Source organism: Brachyistius frenatus, unplaced genomic scaffold, assembly GCF_029030835.1.
Source record: "Brachyistius frenatus isolate BFR_SWC_R1_liver_20210118 unplaced genomic scaffold, ASM2903083v1 Contig_7, whole genome shotgun sequence".
NCBI lineage: Eukaryota > Metazoa > Chordata > Actinopteri > Embiotocidae > Brachyistius > Brachyistius frenatus.
The window spans coordinates 8,800,050-8,822,801 of NW_027210606.1; the positions used below are offsets into that span (position 1 = coordinate 8,800,050).

Consider the following 22,752-nt stretch of genomic DNA (forward strand, 5'->3'; position numbering starts at 1 on the left):
TTTCTGCATCCTGCTTCTCTACACGATTTAACGGTGGAGGTCATGATATGTACATGTGGTACACAAACACACAGAGGAAAAGACCACCTCCATATCGTTCTCAGGGGTCCAAACCAAATACATGTCATGCATACTGTATTAGGACACACATAATTTCTGAAATTCCCCAAATTAAAATGATTTAACAAGCTCTGTAATAAATGTATTTCTTATTCCCTGGTCAGATCATATGAATACCTAAACACACAACACACTTGGTATGACAACATGGGAGATCACTGTCAGGTGGATTACATGGAATGATGGGGTGATGTGTCTTTTTTTCCTGCTTGCCGGAGAGCCTGGTGTCCTGATTAAAAATTTCAGCTCCACTGCCTTTCTAATTAATTAGCGAGGCCACTCAGAGGAGCGCTGTGGACCAATTAGTCTCTAGCAAGCCGATGATGCCTATCGCTACAGCATCACTGTACAGCTGTCGCTCCCTGCGCCGAGGACGGCTGGGGATGGACCGTCAGGTGCTCACACAGGTTCAAACAGCAGCATGCATGCATCCATAGTACACCGAATGCACGCATATACGCAGCATAATGGTAGGGATAGAAGGAGATGAAAAAATAAAGATACGTTGAACACAGAATCATGAACATAATCAAATAAAAATGACCAAAACCAATAATATTTCGCTGAAGTGCACTGACAAAATAAATGTTTTAAACCAGGGATGAAAAGAAACAGATCAGTGATTGAGCTGGTTGGTCTTAAGAAATCTATCAAAGGGTTTTGCTGCGAGACTGTTCAGAGACAGTTGATCAATCAATTAGTCCATCATCAGAATATTAATCTTTGACTATATTTAAATATCTGAATAATCACTTACAGACATTTACTGGCATCTGAAATGGAAAAAAGAATCTCCATTAAATAAATTGAGCGTCTTTGGGTGTTTGAGTGTTGAATCTTACTTGTAGTTCTCCCAAATTTGAATAGGAGTGGCATTTTAAAGATGAAACAATTTATCATTTAAAATAATCCAAAGAAATGGGGACACTTTAAAAAAAAAGATACTGCAAAGCAGTGCAAGAAAACAAACATAGCAAATTCTACAACCAGAAATCTGCTTTCCGTCTTCTCACTTACAGCAGTAAGTAGACACTGGGAGCTGCAAGGCTTTGAAAGCTGCATGAGTCAGGTCAAAAGCCACCTGAAGAAGCTTTACCTCCTCTACCCTGCTTTCCTTCCATACTTTAAAAACAAAAGCACATGAAGCAAGATAGAACTGTTTCCGAGGTCTGCCGGTGAATTTATCCTGCATGCTGACCACAGGGCTGGGTGGGGAGGTGTCTGCATTTCTGTGGAGGGGTGGCAGAGTTTGCTGACTTTGTGAGAACGGACTAGTTATAAAAGCGAGGAAGCTCATTTCCACTTCAAGGGGTCGTCTGAAACATGGCATCAGCAGGCGTCTCTCTGAGCTCTTGTGCTCGCTGTACACTCGCACGTGTGTGTGTGTGTGTGTGTGTGTGTGTGTGTGTGTGTGTGTGTGTGTGTGTGTGTGTGTGTGTGCGCGCGCGCGCGTGCGCGTACTAATACCAGTACATGCACACACCCTCCGATCATCTCATATTCACTGAAACTCCTAATCTCTCCCCATCGCCTTCTTTCCCAAAGTCTAATGTTTATTTGTAGTTGAGGAAAATGCGCTGATACCGTTTTTCTTCAAGACTGAAAAACAGCCAAAAGCTAAAAAAAAAAAAAAAAATGTCCAACTTCAAAGCCCCCTGTGGTGGTGGGCACACACTAATGAACACATCACACACACACAAACACATACATAACGTCCTGCACATAATTCACTCGCTCTTTCTCATACAAGTTTGATTAAAAAGTGGATGGTAGATTAGCATGTTTGAGAGTAAAAACGTGTGTGTTGGTGTGTTTCCACAACGCAGACACACACTAACTCGAGTCACTTTGCAAGCACAAACAGTCAATACCGTAGTGGCTGATTAGTATGAGAAGAGGGGATGAATATTGGAGAAGGACTCTCAAGAGCCACCCGTGAAACATGGAGAGGATGTCAAAGCATTTTGTTCTCATCTCGTTCATTAGCACCAACTCAGGCTACTGGACGCTCCGAGGTTTTTTTAAGTTCATTCATTCAGAATTGCACAAATGCACACACAAAGACAAAAAGGCACACACGGAAAACAACACTGCTGGAAACAGTTGTAGTTATTAGATCGGCGTGTCTGACATTTTGTCGACATAAGTAATTAATTTAGTCTTTCTATTGGGAAAGTCCAAAGAGCCCAATTAACATGGCTAATATTGCTGCATCGTGTAAAAACATCTTCTTCTTTTTTTAATACAGAGGGAATATTCAAATGACTTGCCTTCATTATTCAAATGTATAAGCAAAGTCATCACTGGGGAAAGAGACAAGATGGGATTCACACTCGTAGGAACAAGAAAATGATAATCAATCTTTAATTTCTGCAAAGCAATCAAATAAAAAGCACATGTGCTTTTTCTGTATCTCGGCTTTTCTTGTTTGTGTCATCTAAAACTTGAGGGCTTCTGACATCTGTGCTCCTTATTTTCTACTCGAAAGTGGAATTTATTTCAGTATATACTGTAATATTTTCACTGAGTGCCATGTTGCACTGTTGATACTTAATTATTTAATATAAAAAATAAGAGATTTTGAAATCTTGGCAGCATGTCTGTACGAGCCTGGAAGCAGTTTGGTATTTGTGTGAAATTATACAGAAAGTCAAGGGTATGGAAGGATTTTCGACTTTTTACAGTTGGTCCAGTACACATGCTCAGACAGGACGCCAGGCCAAGATGCTCTCAGTTGCCAAATCCCACGGCTTTGTAAGCAACACACGGCAAAAATGGAATCAGACGAATAATATGCTTAATTTAGAAAATGAAAATGTAAAGTTCAAGAACAGGAGTGAGGGACATTTTATGGTTTATTTGAATCCTTTTTTATAGATGGATATTGTGGGTACTGTGTTTTCTATTTTCACGCTCGTTCGGGTATTTGTTTTCAAGCGACCTCAGAGGGCCCCACCACTGCAAGGACCGGGTTCTTGGCTCCACTCTCCCACTCGTATAGCTGTAACAAAGTCAATATTACAAAGAGGTAACACATGTCGAGGTATGCTTCGGCCCTGCCCTGGTGCTCTGATCCTGGATCGAGGCGCACGCACAAGCACACGCACACTCAAAACACACATACACTGTGTAAAGGAATGCATGCCTTCAATGGTAGTCTGCCTACCTCCATGAATAAAAACGTATCCCCTTTTTTTTTTCCATCTCTTTGCAAATTTGTTCTCTGGTTGAAGCTGGTATTTTGGCTCCTCTCACATGTGAAATTGTTCATGTATGTGAGTGTGAGAGTGTGTGTGAATATCTCTTGTTACAACGCTATTATGTGTGAGTGTAAAGTACTTGTTGGTGTTTGTGCGGTCCCATACATTTTTAGTGTGTGTGTGTGTGTGTGTGTGTGTGTGTGTGTGTGTGTGTGTGTGTGTGTGTGTGTGTGTGTGTGTGTGTGTGTGTGTGTGTGTGTGTGTGCGTGCGTGCGTGCGTGCGTGCGTGCGCGAGTGAGGGCCAGTTTGTTTTGTTTTTCCCTTACTTCAGCACATCTGAGAGAGCTTTTCTGGAACTCCTGAGCCCTGTCCAAACAAAGATGGCCGAATGTGAGGGATGGAGGGGAGGTGGATCAGGGCGTGCATGCGTATGTATGTGTGTGTGTGTGTGTGTTTGTGATTTTTCAAGTAAGCTGGGACCAGAAGGGCCTTGCAAAAAAACCAAGAGGAGGGAGAGAAAACCGAGCCCCTGAGAAAGGCAGCTGGAAACACGGAGACTTGTGGTCTCCCCGCCCCCCCCCCCCCTCGCAACACTTCTCCTCCTCCTACCCCCCCCACTTCCCTCTCCCTGGTCCAGCTGCACTCAGATGTGTCTGCACGGTCCCCCCTCCAAAATTCCCCCCATCACCCCTGCACTCCCAAGCTCAATGCCACTGCCAAGGGGAGAGAGAAAGCGGGAGAGTGAGGGAGAGAGTGTCGCAGCTGGTAATACTTACTGGCCATTTTACCGCGGTAAAGGCATGAGATTCATTAGGCCAGGGCCCGCGTGTTTTGCGCTGAGTACCGGCCGTGTTATTGTTAGGATGTGGTAAAATTATAAATATGGACGGGTGAGGGGGAGTTTGGGGGGTGCAGGAATCTAAGGGCTGGGGAGGAGTGTGTGTGCAAGGTGGTGGCGGAGAGGAAGAGGAGAAACACGCCACTCATTAACTCCTCTGCCACAGCCTTGTTTCCCGTGATTGGGTGGCAATAAAAAAGTCTGTCACAATTTGTCAAAGTTAATGACTCAATGGCACACCAGCACTCAAGGGCTGGAAGACACGCTAGCATATGTCGAATTAGTCAATAGCTTTATAATTGCAGAAATAAGGATTCCGGCTTTAGCCAAATGAAGCGGACTTAGAGGGTCCTGAGAGGGAATTTGCAATTTGGTCAGGTCGATTGTAGAATGGCAATCACCACGGCTTGGCACTGCTCTCCTCATGCAATTATGAGTTTCTTCCTTTTGCCCCCGCCCCCCACCGCCACCCGTTTAAGTTCTGTGTCATCTTTGTGATCTGTGACTCTGATACAGCGTCTAGCCTCCACTTCAGCCACTCTATCTGTGAACTTTGAAAGACTGATAAAGACTAAGACACCCAGATGGACTTTCCTTTGGTCTGCCATCTCCCTCCCTCTCTCGTTGTCCCAAAGAACATACACACACAGTCTTGCAAAGACACTCCTCACTTCTCTCCCTCGCTGTGTGGCTTTGGGAGTGACACACTTGTCATTGCAGTAATGTAGCTATTGGTTAAACACTCTCTCCCTCCCTCCCTCTCGCTGTCTGTACCTCTTTCTCGAATCACATCTCTCTGTGTCATTTGGGACTGCAAATACTAATGGAAGTTTCAACATTTTCTTGGAGTGTTGTATCGAAAACTACAAAACTGATTCAGGAGAATTTGTCTCGCTATGCTGGCTGAGGTAAATGATTGTTTAAATCAGTCTTTTTTTCTTGTTGTTCTGCCACTTTGTTTGGCATTTAAAATGTGGTACTGTATAGATAAGTAGGACGCAAGTATTTGGTCGCACATAATCAGAACAGTGCGATTATCTGTGTTTCAGCATAGTTTTGGATTCCTACAGCTGTTGGGTGTGCAGTCTCAGGTGTTTACAAGTAAACCGCCATCGCTGACACACTGTTTCAACAAAATTCAGAGGAAAGAAACAAATATTATTGCCCAGTCGTGTGTCTTGAAAACCAGCCAATCTGTCTACAGTAGTGTTCAGTTTGGTTGCAAAAAAACATATACGTAATTTGGAGATTGCTTACACACAATTAGTGCATGCTTTTTTACATTAAAAATGGTCAAAGAAAATAAAAGAGTTATTGGCGAGATTAAATCTCGGAGCTCTTCCAAGATTTCTCTGGCTAGGAGCTAGTTTGACTAGGGGAATTCACTGCATGCGTGTGTGTGTGTGTGTGTGTGTGTGTGTGTGTGTGTGTGTGTGTGTGTGTGTGTGTGTGTGTGTGTGTGTGTGTGTGTGTGTGTGTGTGTGTGTGTGTGTACACATGTTTGCATGAGAGGGAATGTGGGAAGAGTGTGTGGGCGCCTGTGTGTGTGTGTGTGCAGTTCAAGAGGTAGTAGTGGAGTCCCACCCTGTAGTCTAGTGTGATGACTAAATGCCAATTTGGGGGGAGTCTCTGCAGTGCTGGCCTCCTGTTGTCGCGCTGCTGTCAAGCCCATGCCATGTGTGTGTGTGTGTGTGTGTGTGTGTGTGTGTGTGTGTGTGTGTGTGTGTGTGTGTGTGTGTGTGTGTGTGTGTGTGTGTGTGTGTGTGTGTGTGTGTCATTGCCCACACCAACCCATGATCACCATGGAGATGTCCCCTCGCAGAGAGGGGTCAGCAATATGTCTGGGCTCTGACTAATACTTTCTGTTTGCGTTTGGGTGTTGATCAGGAGGGAGGTAAAGAGCAGAGGATGTTGGTCATCTTCTCTCCCCTCTCTCTGTTTTCACCAACCCACCCACCCCTTCTGCTGCTCCCTCTGCTTTCCTTTTACTCTTTTTTGTTTCTCTCTCTCTCTCTCTCTCTCTCTCTCTCTGACCCAAACATGTGTATGGTCGCACTGTGTGGTCATGTCACTCCTTCAAGTGTCCCGACTGAAACCAAGCGTGATGTTGCAGTGCGGGCCGTCACTTTGTGATATTTGCATTCGGTGCGAGCAATCAGTGGGCCAGCAAGTGCAGGTGTCAAGTCTGACAGGGAGTTGTCCTTATCGGCTGTGGGTCGCTCCCTCTGATAGGGCGAAGGTCAGAGAGGATCTAGTATATATTGATGACAATGGCCTCTTTATTTTCTTTCCTTTCCTGCCCACACAATGGCCAGTGATAAGGAAGTGTGTGTCTGAGTAGTAGAGAGATAAATAAGTTGTGGAGGTGTCGCTGGGTTTTAATTTCATTGCTGAAATAACAGTCAATCAACAGAATATTAATATATTAATATCAACAATTTGGATTATTGATACATTTTTAAAGACATTTATTAAACTAAAATGCCAGATAGATGCCACCTCAGATATGAAGATTATTTTTTTTTTACATCACTGTATGTCATAAATGCTGGCTTAAAAAAGAAATCTATACAGAATTACAAAAGCTCGACTGCATTTTTGCCACCAATTGTAACCTAATTTTTTAAATCCAATAACACATATATGTTTTTAAGGCATAAAATTATTTTTGATAATGATCTATCATAATTGCCTATTAAAAACAACATGTCTTAAGTTTGTCTTATTTATTTAAAAAAATAAACTGAAAATAGGAAACATAAACATACATAATTTCTGGACTACAATTGACATCTGCTGTGCTTTGACAGAGAAAATAAATGGCTGATAATATTCCCCATGCTGTCAAGATGACCTCAAATATAAAGTTATTTGCAGCTTCATTCCGTTTAGCTTTTTAGCTAAATAGTGACATTAACATGGAATTTCAGTTCATCATATAAAATGTGTGTATAGCTAAAAAGCGGTGTTTCAGGAGAAAACTGAGTTTAAGCATCTTGTGCACAGTATTTTCTGCCTATCTACCTCCCCTCATTAGCTTTCCTGTGGCAGCTCCACCTTTGCTGCAACAACTCTTCCCCACCTTTCCAACACACCAGCTTGCCTGAACACCCCCCCCCCCCGCTCCCTTGCTATCTTACTTCTCTACCTTTTTGCCAACTTTCCATACGTTCTCTCTCTCCCTCTCCCTCCATCCCTCCCTGCCTCCCCTTGCACCCTTCTTTGAACCTGGCCTTGTGTCTGTGGGCCCAGAGGTCTGTCACTGGGCAGATGGTTTGATCTCTGGCTGGGGAAATGCTTTGAGGAGAGCTGAGAGGGGCCAGGGGCCTGGACTGGGAGGCCTCTGCACAGACCTGCTGTCTACACAAAAGATGGGAGAAACTGCTGCTCCCTTGATGCTTCGGTATTTGAACTGACAGTATAGTCCAGTGTTAACGTTGTGGTACATCTCTCCATCTACATCGGTTGCACTGACTGAGAGCATGGCATATGATAGGGAGATCACAGGGTTGTGTTTGTGATCGACTATTGTTATATTATACTCCCTCTTCCTCTCTATTTCACAATATGAAAGCCAGCTGGGTCCTTTATCCGTCCACTTCATAAACAAGCAGGACTGTCCAGAAGTACGCACAAGGCTGTTTATCATGCGAGTGAGTCAGACTGAGAGTTTCATCATTGATCTGATTTGAACAATTTGGGGTGGTGCTAATCACGGGGAGATTTACTTTCTGTGACTGTGTCGATCCCCATAAGTAGGAATGTTGGAAGCAGAAGTTTTACTCCACTGGGTGCGTGCTTGATTCGGGAGTGATCACATGGGTGTTGTGTCTGTAAATGTGAAGGAATGCAGAGCTCCGGTCAAAGCTGAAACTGGACGTCATCTGGAAGGACAGCGGATGACAGATGTCATCACTTACTATTCAGTTGTTTAGGTTAGTCCAGTTGTGAAGTTAAAATTCTTGATTAATGATTCTTATCAGTGACAACAGTATTGTAATTTCATGACTAACAGGCTCAGAAAATTTTGCGAATGTATTCACAAAAGGTTTAGGAGAGGTTATGATGACAAATCACATGACAAATGCCTGGAAACTCTAAAAACAGTGACCCATGCCAATATGTCACGTTATCTCCCAACAGTAATCTGAACCCATTTAAACTTTACTTATTATTTCCTTTTCTACACGTAATTTTTTTCCCCATTGGCTGTTTGAAAGCTTGACGGAATCATGACCTTTACATTTTTTGGGTCGCCAAGTTGTAACGCTGCCACAGCAAGGAAAAGCAGGTGAAAGCAAAACTGACAGGCTCTGCTTAAATCTGAAACAGGCACAGTATGAAGCTCAGATGGACTTCATTGTTCACTTGTCTTTGTTAAATGTTTATTTACTTTGCTCATTTCATTTCCAAATTTCATTTTCAAATTGGGCTCTTTTCAACTTCAGAAGAAGTGGTTTACAGTATGTCACAAAGACGCTGTCAAAAAAAGGGCTAAATCCAAATATGCTAATAGATTTTTGCATGTATTTTATCAGATTTGAGATCCATCTACTGATTGACAATAACTCTTAAAATCTGTCAAGTCACAGAGAACATTAATTGAGAGTGCGTGCAAACAACAGACATGGCTGCTTCCATTTGTTTGACTTAAAGAGAGGAGGAAAAAGAGAAAGGGAGAAAAAGAGTGGGGTCCCAGGTCTCCACATGAATACATGAAAACACATGCTTCTCTTCTCCTTCTGTAATCCACCGGGGACTCACGCCCCATTTGGTTCCCATTAGCATAGCTCTGGTCGCTCTGCCCCGTGTCAAAGCCCAAACGCACAGCTGCACAAAGGACAGGGACCTCTGGCTCTGCGACTGCCAGCCACTCGGCTCAAAACGAGAACTGACATGGAGGATGGGCCCTGCGCTGTGGGGATTTCAGCGGGAAAACAGTCTCTGTTCTGTGCACAATCTGTGTAGTATAATGGTGTTTTAAACTGAAGTCAGTGCACAAGTGATTAATTGTTGTTTATTTTGTACCACTTTGTAAGGCAAGGAAGTTCTGTTTCAAGTCAAATCCAATGTATAAAATCAAACAAGCAGAGATTAGCCTTGGCATGAGGTATTTGCTCCCCTGTATGCTGTGTCTGACTACAAAGAGTTTCTTTACACGGCGTGTTTTATTTGTCACCTGTTTCCAATATGGACATTGTGAAGTCCTGAACTATCTGACGGAGTCAGGGCCCGTTTTATGACACGCAAAGCTGCTGTGCCTCTTTTCCTACACACGTTGGCTGCACATTTCTGGCAGGAAATTGACAGCATTTCAGCAGCTAACTCATGGATGAGATAATATCTTGTGGGTGGAAGAGAGGACAAGATGCTCCCAGTGTTTTACAGTGACCCTAAGCAGAGACAAATTTAAATCTGAAGCTGCTGCTGCTGCAAAGACTCACACACATGCACACAGATGCGCACGTACACACAGGGTTTTCATTTAAATCTCGGCTTTGCTTAACTCACCAAACAAGAAATGTGGTCTGTGGCTGCGTGTTGAACATGGTAAAGGTTTCAATTAAAGTAGGAGGAACAATACCCACCCAGCATCCAGCAGCTGTCTGGGTTGGCTCTATTGTATGCTGTCTAGAGGGGATACAGAGAGGCTGAAACAGACTAGGCAACTGGCGTTTTTGTGGTGTTTTGGTGGCATATAGTTACAATGTCAACCTTAATAAATGACAGGCCAGTAATAGAGTTGTACAGGATATTAGTTTAGGATCACCATCAGTTCTATGGTTTCACCGGACTTGTAGAGGCCAAAGCAGTGTCTCTGTCGGTCTCTATGGTGCTTGGTTCAGAGTTAGACTCACTTGCATGTATCTGCATTGATCCTGGACTGCGTAGCCTTTCCGTCTCCCATTCTGTTTGAAATGAAGTTGGACCTGACTACTGAAATCCAGGATGAAGCCATATTGTTCTGCAACTCCTCTTTCCTGCAGTTCTTCAGTCCATCTGTCCCACTAACAGTCTTTTAATTGAGACCCTCCCCTGTCTGATGCTGGCCATTGCTGACTATCAGTGTTTATACAAAAGGGCTAGGACAGGGACTGCGAGCCAAGCAAGACATCCATGAAACATCCAAGCCTCCAGCTAAACAAAACCCAGCATTGAGACATACACACTTGAGCCAGATTAGAGCTGAAAATGATGCTTTCTGAACGCAGCTAGGTTAAGTTGTTGACCATAGCGGTAAGACAGAAGCTGTGAGAGAGTGTTGACTGTTGTCTGGGTCTAATTGTTGCAGCACTGTGGGATTTTTCCTCACTTCACTTTCTAGCTGCTCAATTTTCTAGTGATTTACAAAGTCTCTCTTACACACAGACAGACAGACAGACACACACACACACACACACACACACACACACACACACACACACACACACACACACACACACACACACACACACACACACACACACACACACTTCTCTGTCCTTTCGCTCACCATCGTCCTCTTTAGTTGTGAGCCAAAGAGGAAACCCTGGCGAGACGCTAGCACAGTGACTAATGTTGTCTATCTGGCCGGGCCTCAGATAACACAGCCTCCTCCCCCGGCCTGCTGTGACAAATATGTGCGAGTGTAGCGGTGGGATCTGGGCCCAAGCTTGTCCCTGACCCAACCCAGGCCAGACACGGGTTAAACCACGGCCAAATGCAGCCCAGATCCACGCTGGCCACAGAAGCAGAGTACAGTCGTGCGCATAAGAATCATGATGGCTTTGTCTTTCTTGTTTCCTCTGACAAGTCACACACACAGACAAACTTTGATGATCTTGTTTTTGATGGCCATATTTGACACATCCGCCTGCTGCCTCTCCAGTCTGTAATCTTTTCTCGTATTGTGTATGATCAGCTTTGATGCCGTCTTATCACAAACATTTCTTCTGTTACTCGTCTCTTACTCGCTCCTAACTGAATGTGGAACAATGCACAAATTAATACCAGGCACAGTAAGTCCCCTCCCTTCCCTTTTTCTCCCGTCAGTGTTTCCTCAGTTGAGGGGGCTTGCTGCTTTAATGCTTCTTAATGCTGTTGTCTGCTTAATGGGCCAGATATGAGAGGTGCTGCTAGCCAGCGTAATAAGTCAGTGATTAGAGGGCGCCTTGTCACAGCAGCAGCCCTGCAGACAGTGGCATGCTCTAATTGCCGTATTAGACGCCCCTTAACTATCTTGTCAGCTGTCAGACCCCAGCTCGTAAACAGCAGAGGTGCATTTGATATTTCCATTTGTTTATTTCCATCCTCTGCTGTTAGCGCTACTGCACAGAGAGGTAATTAGAAAAGGCCTGTGTTGTGTGACATCACTGTGCTAAATTTGGCAACTCAAAATTAGATTTTGCAAAATCTCTATGTAAGGAGAGTTGCATACTGTGTGAAGGAAACTCTTCAGCGGCAAAAAAGATTGTGTGGAATATCACTAATAATTCGAGGTGGCGTGACGAGTGTACCACATGCGGCAAAGAAAGAAAAAATATCTGCTCAGCTGTTTCTGGTCTTTAAAATATCAGTAAATAATGAGAACTGCAACAGTCAAAAGTGAAGTCTTCATATAAAATATTGTACATTTTGTCTGCAGTCTTCTAATAGCATTCATTCACATTTGGGTTGCTCGGACCAGTGGAGTTTAGTAATTTTTTCTTTGAAAATGATCGAGTCAATCATCAAATCTTTTGATGATTAAGTTCCCATCAATCTATTGTAAGTAAAATTTTATTTTAACTTCAAACATGATTGAAGGTCTGAATTTTAAGAGAGCAGTTCAACATAATTTTTCTGGCACTTCAGTGTAATTAGTGGCTTCGTGTTAATTTAAATTACAGAAAAAATGCTACATTTAATGGCATAAGAATGTATAATACATGCATATGCATCTTTAACCGTAGAGTTAGATCTCATTAACAGATTGTAGGCTCATTTGTGGAGAACTTACACTGACAACATGAGAAATTGTGTGTGAAAGTAAAGAGTAGCTTCATAAAATGGTTTTATGAACACAGATGTGGCTGCAAAGACGTCCATTAAGTCACAAAAACACAATGTAGCTGAAGGAGCTAGTGTTAATTGTGAAAGATTCAAAGTATGAATATTGACTTATATCTGAGTCCATCGTGTATCTGAGAGGTCACAGACTGACCCTGGACATCGCAGCCATGTCTGCTTAGCATGTGTCCTTGAGGGAGGGAACACTGAACTCATTTACTGTACGTTGTTCTGGATTAAAACGTCAGCTCAGTGCATTACGTATGTACGCTCTATCTGACACATGACGTGTAATCCTCACACGGAGTAAGGATTGCCATGCCCGCACCTGGAGAGCTTAAAAATGGTGTAAAGTCAAATAATCTCTGTCTCCTGTCTCATTCGGTGTCAAACTGTGAGGTGACATGGTTAGAAGTGGTGTAATTTTGTGTTTAATCTTGGATTAGCCCATGTTGATTTTGACACCTCCAGCAACTAATCTGGTTTACAACACCTCAGGGCAGGCAAGGGGGGATTCTGATAGATGTTATGGTCCCTCAGTAGATTATGAGAGCGCTGAGTTTTATACCTTGAATTACAGGATATTGGCCTAATCCACAGACTAGGTAAATGTTTCTCCCGTTTAACACCAGGATGTGCACTTTGGTTTGGTAACAGCAAAGAGCAGAAATATTCTCTCATTACAGCAAGTGATATAGACTTCAGTTGTGTAATGTAAAGGCTGATCTGTGTTGCTGATCCTCTTCTATCTTGAAGTGCTGATTGTTTCTGATATTGTGAAATATAGGTTGCCGGCGCAGACATGGACTCCAACCCACGACCTTTTGTCTGCATGTCTGTGTCGCATAATTGTCACAGCATTGCCTTTTAAGACAATACGAGATAGCAAACTATAAAGTTTCACGAGCTGATAAGTGTGCCTTTGGTGTGAGGTCAAGGAGTTCATTTAAATAAATATGCAGCAGTCACCTGAATATTCTCTCTGTAAGATTTTATTCCAGTTAATTTTCTTTGCATTCTAAAAAATGAATTCGTAGGAAAAGACTCTCAGTCGTTTAGCTCTGAGTCAACACCATATATACCAAATGTGAAACAAATTATTATCTCCATTTGCAGTTTCTGTTGGGGAACTTGCACGACAGCCATTATTCTCGTATTACGTGTTCCGTTTAATAAAATCTCCAGAGTGAAACAGTTAAATGTTTTTGTCCACAAGGAAGGTTTGCTGCACCAGTCCTCCCATCAAGGCAATTAAGGTTGTGTTACTATCTTTACTCATCAATTCATCTTGATAATGTAAAAAAAAAATGTCTGAGAAACAAAGGGCCGCCAACGCTTATTAAGAATCATATGTCTAATTCCTTTTTCTCTTTTCACTCCTCTTTTCCCTCCTTTTGTTCTGTCTTCTTGTTTCTCCGTGTCGGTGTGAAATTTACAGCTTGCAGCTGCTGTGCTCATTTGGATGATGAAGCTGTATGCATTTGTGCAGATTTCTGTGTAAACCACACACTTTCTCCATACTATTCCATCTTTTTATTGTTTGGGAAACATCTCACGGGATCACGTGAACTCCTGTAAAGTGTACCTGAACATTAGTTAGTCGTTTTTTTTATTTTTTTTAACAGCCCTTCATGAAGGAGTAGGCCGCAGCAGACGATACATTGTGCTGTACTGAGTTGCCCTCGTCAAGTCTGGACACTTAACCTCTCACTACTAAAAGCTTTCCGGGGTCAGACTAAGTGCAGCTCCAGTGTTGAGTAATGGAGCCTCAGTCAAAACAAGTTACATTTCTGTGCTTTCAGGAAGGGAAGTCCTTTGTTGGCTCTCATGAATTCAGCAATATTACAGTACATGGAGAGGCAGATTCAAACATAGTGGTTGGAAAATTTAGGTGGTGAGACTTATTCTTTGTGACAGTGGATGCAGCTGTTGATACATTTTGTATTCCATTGTTGTCAGATTTTTAAGAAACGGTTTAGACAATTTATGTGATCAGTTTTAAGGATTTGTTTTTCTTCAGCTGTCTGTATAATATTCTGTCCCTTTGCTTTTTATTTGCATCCATGACTGTTAGCTAAAAAACTGCTCTTTGATTGTCCTGCTTTAAGCTGTAATTGATATGGATTTTTACCTTTTTGTGTTCTGTGTTTTTACAGGCCATTCGCTGCACACTGGTGAACTGCACATGTGAGTGTTTCCAGCCAGGGAAGATTCACCTACGAACATGTGACCAGTGCAAACATGGCTGGGTAGCTCATGGTAAGAAAATGATATGTTAGATATGATAATGTAAAAATAGTTTAAATAAGTAAATATAGTTTCTGACCTATAAAACTGTCTGTTGTTGCTGTGGATTAAAGGGAAGTCCTGACCTACATATTTGTACACTCTACATAGAAAAGTATCCTAGATGCCTGTAGCATGAACACTATTCTTGTATCTCGCAATTATATGTTTTATACTATCTTTTATTTGCTGCTACTATTGTGAAAGGACTCAAATCTGAATGTTTTCACACATTTTCTACACGAGAAGTAACTTTGCTGTTCTTGTTTGCTTCTGTATTTTTTTTTTTTGTTGCTTTCAAAGTCTTGTTTTTGCATCGTAGATCAAAAAACAAAAAACATAACCACAGGAGAGATAGAGAAGCGAGACACCACACCTTATGAGTTTTTCACGCGGGTATAAGAAAAAGGGAGAGGAGGCAAGAAAGTACAAAGAGAAGGAGGAGGGGGGAAAAGATAAAAGAAAACACCTGTTTGGCTTGCGTCCGCACAAGAGCGGGCCATGGGCCCTTCAGCGGATCGCACAGGACCCCATTGACTATTTTTTAATCTCTCCCTCTGAACTGTCAGGCACCCGTCTCTCCTCTCCCCCACTTTTCATTTCATGTCTGCATTGGCAGGGACTCTGACAAGTACTTCTTCATTTTTTATTATGTTCGTGTCTGGCTGCGCCGTGTTGTCAGGCAAAGCCCTCGTCAGCAAGAAAAGGCCGTCCCAGGATCAGAGAGAGACCCAACCAGGTGTCACCCAGACAGGCAGGGAGGGAGGAGGAGGGAAGAGGGAGGGAGAGGGGGAGGGGGGAGGTTATGAGGTAAGGGAAGAGAAAAGGACTGAGGCGGAGAAGGAGAGATAAAGAGTCGACCAGGTGTCGCCCAGACAGCCAGAGAGGTTGCAACAGTGGGGGTGATAACAACCACGCTGTACCTTACGTTGACAATTAAGCTTTTTGAGATGCAGCGAGTGAATCAAATTTTGATGCCCCGATTTTTGCCCCTCATGCAAGATACAGGTTCCCTTAACTTAGTGTGTTCTCGAGCGACAACTCTCCCCTGCATTTTATTTGGCTGAAAAAAAAATCTTTAAAGTATGTTTTGCAGTTAAAAATACACTATAAAGGACAGTGTATCTCTCTAGAGGATATTTAATATCATTATGTAATGCCACAATAATTTACATGCAATTGCTACGTTAATTTCCTTTCTTATTAAAACAGATTAACCAATTTAATGTTATTAGCTAGAATATGACGAAACATAAAGTAATTTTTTTTGGGTGATAAAAATGTGTCCCTCTCACTTCTCTTTGGGGGTGAGAATTGTTGCTTTTATTTGTACTGCAAAGTAGAGATAGACAGGAAATGTGTGGAGAGAAGGGAACGACATCCTGTAAAGGTCTGTCCGGGTGGGATTCGATTCCACTAAAGGCACTTTAGCCCATGTGGTTAGCGTCCTAACCATTTGGCCATGATGTCGCCAGTCCAATCCTCCAGCTTTGACTTCATAGTACATTCAATAAACTATAGGACATGTGTGATTATATATAAATAAGACAGTCCGATAACAAGCCTATAACGGTATTAAGATTGGAGGCAAAAAAAAAACAGTGAAATACTGACCGGGGTGGAGGTGGAGACAGAGGAAGCAAATAAAAATAAAGACGCAAAGGCGTGTGAATGTGAAAGAGCAAAAGATTAAATGAAATAGAAAGAATGGCTAAACGTACCGTTAATGACATTGCTTTTATCTGATAGACGTGTTATTATTGGACAGGGCTGACCATGCAGTCGCCTATGTGAGGGAAGATTTGAGACGAGAGAGAAACTTGATAGTCATTAACTGTGCCCGCCTGTGTGTTTGTGTTCTTTTCCTGGTCTTTCCTGCAGCTCTGGACAAGCTCAGCACCCAGCACCTCTACCACCCGACCCAGGTGGAGATCGTTCAGTCCAATGTGGTGTTCGACATCAGCAGCCTGATGCTGTACGGCACCCAGGCCGTACCCGTCAGGCTCAAGATCCTACTCGACCGCCTCTTTTCTGTGCTAAAGCAGGAAGAGGTGCTGCACATCCTGCACGGCCTGGGCTGGACCCTCCGAGACTACGTCAGGGGCTACATACTGCAGGTCAGTCACCGACACACATGCTACACTGCCAACCACATGTCAAGAACGTATGGGTTTAGAGTAAATGTCAAGTTCAAATATTAGTGGTACTTAAGTCTCTATTTACACATGAATCCATCCCTGCACATGCTTTTATTTTTGCCCACAATTTTCAATTAATTCTAAGCCCCTAGTGATCACAAATGCCCCTTTCTCACCAAGTGTATCTACACATTTCTCCGACATTGCAATTATTTTCAGAGGTATTGATTCAAAGCACAACAGGGGCAATTTAGGCCACTTCAGTCCCATCACCCATCCATTTTCTTCACATTTTCCCTGCTGTTACTGCTACTTCAGTGTGCCCCCTTTTCCTGACCTGTCAACACTATGCACCTCTGCAAGGAAAAAGGGATGGAATAAAAAATAAATGAAGAAAAATGTCATGCCAGCAAACTATAAAACCACTGTAGAGCATTTCCTATCCATCCCTCCCTTCCTCCACCCCTGCCTCCCATATAATTGCAGTCAGACACATTTCTCAATCAAAGATGCAGAGGTTTTGGTGTTGAAACCCAAACCAAAGTGTTCCTGAATGAATTAGTTAAGAGCGAGTGAACATGTGCATGTGGTTAGCTGTGTGTGTGTGTGTGTGTGTGTGTGTGTGTGTGTGTGTGTGTGTGTGTGTGTGTGTGTGTGTGTGTGTGTGTGTGTGTGTGTGTGTGTGTGTGTGTGTGTGTGTGTGTATATGTGTGTGTCTGTGTGCACATGTGCTTATCTGTATGCATATATGGGTTAGTCTTCCAAGAGTGTAAGTGGAACAGCATGGTGAGGAGAAGGTGGTTTGTATGTGGAAACAGCTTCTGTGAGTAGAGCGCTCACCCGTCCAGTCAGTTTCTCTAAAAGAGCACACGCAAAACAACAACAACAACCCGCAGTTATATGGCAGTCAGTTATATGGTAAATTAATTTTGCCTGTTACGATCTGTTATCTTGTATTTCAAGGACAGAACATAAAAATATATTGTATATGAAAAAAATAAAAGCGTCTTTAAAGTCTCAGAAACAAAATAAATAAAAAAACATAATATATTATAATATGTCATAATACAATACAATATGATATAATATAAACTATTCAAAATCTGGTATGCTCTTGTATTGATTTAAACATTACATTTTTATTTGTTCATTAAAATTATTTCTTGTTTGTTTCTTATTTAAATAAGAAGCTCTTGTATCCTTTTTCTTTCTGTTGTGAATTTTTTTGCGTGACTCCAACCCATATAATCTAAAAACATGACCACCAACAAGCAGGAAAACATGACAGTGACATGCAATTTATGCTTGATTTAATCACTTATCAGAGTCGCTAGTGATTAATTTTCTGTCAATCACCAGCTGTTTCACCTTGAAATAAAATTAACATTTTCATTGTTTAATCCTAATATATTTCCTTGAAAATCTGCAGTGTGAGAAAGCCTTGTGTTGAGTAACGATTGGAGCACTGTGGTTCCCATAGTTGTAGCCTCTGTGTTTTTATCAGCTGGTTCTAATAGTCAGCTGGTGGGAGCACCGTTGCTCAACCTCATGTCACGCTACTGGCTAAATCCTCTAGATCTCCTCAGAAGGGCTTCAAAGGGGCCGCGGCCACAGAGAAGCAGCCAGTCACTTAAGGACAGTAAGTAGTCATTGTACGGCCCTATTAGCCTGTAAGTAGCTATGAAATTCAATCATCTTCCCCGAGCCTCCGGGCAACGCTTTATGTCAGGGGTGCGTTCCCCACCACTACGCCGCGCTAAATGAGAGATAAAATGAGGAGAACAGTATTGCTGATGATAGATAATAAGTTGTCTTTTTTTTTATATTGATGTCAGGGGACGTTATTTGATGATAAGTTACTTTACCGTAATCCTAGCAGTTGGGCTTTCAAACACTTGTACTGATTTAGGATTTGAACAAAAGTGTTTAGGCCACAGGAGTAATGATGTTAATTTCTAATTTAATGGGATACGCAATAAATCACCATAATTATCCAGCCGATACAATCACCATTTCTGAACCAATATGTTCTAATGAGGCCTCTTGTTACATTTTACAATTTATTTGATGGCTTTGGTCGGCACACTGTTATTGGGCTATTCAAACACATATGGTTGTCTTTGTTTTTCTTTTATAAGTCCTTCTTTTTATGTGCCAATCTGTCCCAGTAGTACAAAATAGTTTATAATGAGTGAAATATTTGTGCGTGTGTGTCAGATGCATTGTGTTTGCTGGATGTCTGTGATGCACCGTAAAGACAAGGACCATGAACTGATAGCATACACAACTGTACCTGCAGCTCCTCTGACTCCTGACCACACGATTACATCCTACCACATGGAAAGGACCCTGGATACACACACGTAGCATTGCTTCAGTATTAGTCTTCCTCTGTCCAACTGAACTCTTTGTTTGTGGCACTATTTTTAAGTGGACCACTTCCCTAGCAGGCCCATAGAGTCCAACTCGCCTCCCAGCCGAGGCAGCAGTCACCCATAATCACTCCCCAGCTGGTTCCTTATCATCATCTTATGCTCCTCAAGTGTAAATCGCACAGCTCACATGCCTGCACACAAACCAACTTTGTCTCTATAAGTGCTTTTCTCTATGGATGTAGAGTAATGTGAGTTATGTGCTCTCAGGTGGAGACCTGCTGCACTTGTGCTGCAGCTCCGTGCAGGATCACAGCTTCACCAAGACTCAACCGGTTTGATCGGCACGCACAGCGAGTGAGCCAAACACCTACATACCTTATGTACAGTATACACTGATGCGCAGGAATAGCCGGGAACAACCGCTCATGTGTTGTTCATTCATATCAGAAGCATCAGTGCTGTCTCAGCACTGTCCAGCTTCACACCACATACCATCAGTGCATTTAGGTTGACTGTCATATAAGTGCTCTGATCAAGGTTAGATTACCCAGCAGAACAAACTCTCTTTCAACATTACAATTGCTCCATCAAAGATTTTTAGTTTAGTGTAATTGACCTTTTTAAAAGGCTCCTTAAACTGAAGAAATGTTTCAACCCTATTCAAAATTAAATAATTCTTAAAGGAGAGGAATTCTACATAACTGAGCAATTGGTACAGTACATATAAAGATGAAACTAAAAACATAAATAGTAAATAGCAGGAAATATAAATTTGCTGTTGACAGCCAGTAATTTTAACTTTAAAATGTCCCTGGAATCACAAAACTTTGAGCTAAGAGGTTTTCTCCAGACAGTGACAACTCAAAGTTACGTGTGCATCTCTAATGTTTTGTTTTTGCCCTTTACACTGCTTTTGTTTCTCTGCTATATTTCACATATTCCCCCGACTTCAAGTTCAATCCAAGGCAATATGTGAGCAACACAGACACATTTATTCGCTGCCAGAATCCCTTGCCCTTCACTTTGGCAGGACTTTTACCTTCTCAACTCCTCAGGCCTTCATCCTTTTCTCCCTCCCTCCTCTCCCTCCTCTCCCATGGCTGTTTCCAGACATACCCACGGCCAATGTGCACCAGATGCCCCCCTCCCCCTCCCTTCCCTCACCCCACCACCCCCATCCCACAGCCTGTCACTGCTCACTCCACTGTTCGATACCGACAGATGGAATTGCTATCAGTACTGGCCTCTCTCTGTCTCAGCCTGTGTCTCCCACACTCCACGCTGTATATTTTGTCTTCCTCTTTCTTATCCCTTACCAAGTAAAAAAATAAGTAGAGAGGAAGAATGAGTGGAAAGAAAGAGAGAGAGAGAGAGCGATGCAGCCTTTGCAGCCAACATGTGGGCCAAAGCCCAGGGTTTTCCTGAGCGACATTCTCAGTAATGTTCTGTCCTTGTAGAACATTGGGCTGCCTCCGCTTTTATGAGATGTGGTTTTCCTGACTCCACACGGCTTCCAGGAGACCCAGATGGAACCGCTAACAACCCCCACCGCCGCCACGCAACCACACACGCACACACGCACACATACTGTACACACACAAACAGTCTCGACCCTAATTGCACACAAACTCGCAGGAGTGCTTATTCAAACTATCGGGCGCGTGCACACACACACAGCCACAAAATCACACTCATTCGCCCCAACGGCTCTCCAACGAGAGCCTTTGTTTCAGTGGCAGATGGCTGTGCATGAGGATGTGTTTAAAGTTAATAATACAGTAAAACATCCTCTTTAATTTTTTTCTGTTATTTATCTACTTACTTGGTAAATATATTGTTTCTCTAATAAGTATGAACATTGGAGGTGGGTGGAGTTTTCTGGGAGTGTTTGAGAGCTGCAGGGGGGCTCTTATTAAACAAACAAAAAAACTTGTGACTGTAATGTTGTACGTGTGTACTTACACATGTGGAATATGGGAGGTAATTACATGGATTAGGGTACAACTGTTTGTGTAAGACAGGAAACCATTTCCAGTTGCAGGTGGGTCCTGAGGCCTTAGTGAAGGTACCACTGATTCTCTGTAGTGGTTTAGAAAGGTATTTATTGAGTTAGAGTCACATTTCAAAATTTTTGTCTTCTTTTTTTTTTTTTTTTTTTCATTCCACCCCACTGCCCCCCCTCTCCCCGCTTTCTGTCTCTCACTCTGTCAACTGTGAAGGTCACCATATCTCTTGATCCTCGCCTGAGAAACTTCCATTTTAGGTAGTCAGGCTCTGTGCAACAAAATTTTTTTGGACACAATCTCCTTCTCCAATCCCCTCCATACGGCACACTTGTAACCCCTATTTTCCTCCTGTCCTCCTCTCCACCCTCCATCACCTCCCCCTTCTCTCTGAACCTGTTTTCTGTTATCACTACTTAATGCCTCACCCTGGGAGATGGACGGGGGAGAAAGCATTCTCCTAAGGTGGAAATTCTTATGTTCATATGGTTATGATTTGGTGGGGAGGTCAGGCTCGATTTTTGCTGGAAGGCTTAAGGTTGGCTCTGTGCTGGCCGTGCTGGGCTCCAAACACTTCAAAGAAGGCCGGTGTACTGGATCAAGGTGATTCTTACCCCCTCTGCATGCGCACACACACACTTGTCCTCCTTGGTGCTGTTAAGGGTGTCTTCTTCCTTCTTATTCTCAATCGCTCACCTCTTAGTAAGCTCCAGATAAAAGGACGTGATTTCAGATAAGAGGATCAGTCAGAGGAAGGTAGAACAGCGTTATCAGTAAGGCATTAAAACCCCACCATTTGATAACATAACCAATTTTTTTATTAAAGAAAAATACTTATCAACAAAAAATGTGAAATCCAGCTTGCGTTATATCATAATCAACAATCTAAAAATCCTGTAATGTTTGCAGAAGTGGTAAACCTGTTCACTGTCACTTTTCTCACAGCTTGCAGAGCTCACAGCCAGCTCCTTACACAAGTCCTGCCCATGCCAAATCCTCTGTCCCTCACTCTCGAATCCCAAACCCGAGCCTCAAATGAATTCAAGCTGGAGAAGCAAGGTTATGAGCAGGTTACATTGTATGCAGGAATTTGGGAAATAATTCCCCTTATATTGGATTTGGAAGCTAGTCCGAATTTTACCATAGATTCGACGAGGCCCCACAAGCTGTTGCACAAGGTCAAAACTGAGAAAATAATAATGGTGGTAAATAATGATATGACCAGTTTTTCTATTTGGGTTTTCATTGTTATACCACATTTGCCCACTGTATGACATCAAGTGAACGTTCAGAATTAAAGACAGTAAAAAAAAATGTGTTTAACAGAATGGATCCCCTTTAATAATCAGAGGTGGTTTTAATTATCCACATATATCTGATTATTTGGCTGCATAGAAGCAACAAATGTTGCTTATTCTTTTTGTCAGATATTTTATAGGTATTTAGCTAATATCAGGGCTACAATGGCAAGATTGAAGTGTGTGCTGTGACTGCAGTGCATGATCATATTGCAATTTATTTAGACTGTGCTTTGTAATATTTACACCATATCTCAGTTATTTATGTCATCATTCCCTTCATGTTTTCTGTTCTGTCCATGTGTGACCATTTTCACCTCCTTACTGCTCTGATATCTTTACTGTTGCCTTCACTGTCACCACTCCAGTCAAAAATCTTTGTTCAGCAGTGAATTAAGGATGTTTTCATAGTGTGTGTATTCTGGTTTAAGCTGTTTATAACTATAGTTTAGTGCTGTCTTGCATG

At 42.5% G+C, this 22,752-nt stretch overlaps 1 protein-coding gene across 2 annotated transcripts in view; it reads left to right on the top strand.

Moving 5' to 3' along the window:
* The window catches only part of bnc2 (basonuclin zinc finger protein 2), a 96,675-nt gene that overhangs the window by 36,093 nt on the left and 37,830 nt on the right, over positions 1–22,752 (top strand). For both annotated transcript variants that reach the window (XM_069689340.1, XM_069689341.1), the window contains 2 exons: positions 14,343–14,445; positions 16,354–16,589. In XM_069689340.1, coding sequence (XP_069545441.1) covers positions 14,343–14,445; positions 16,354–16,589 — 339 coding nt within the window. The remainder of the gene's footprint in view (positions 1–14,342; positions 14,446–16,353; positions 16,590–22,752) is intronic.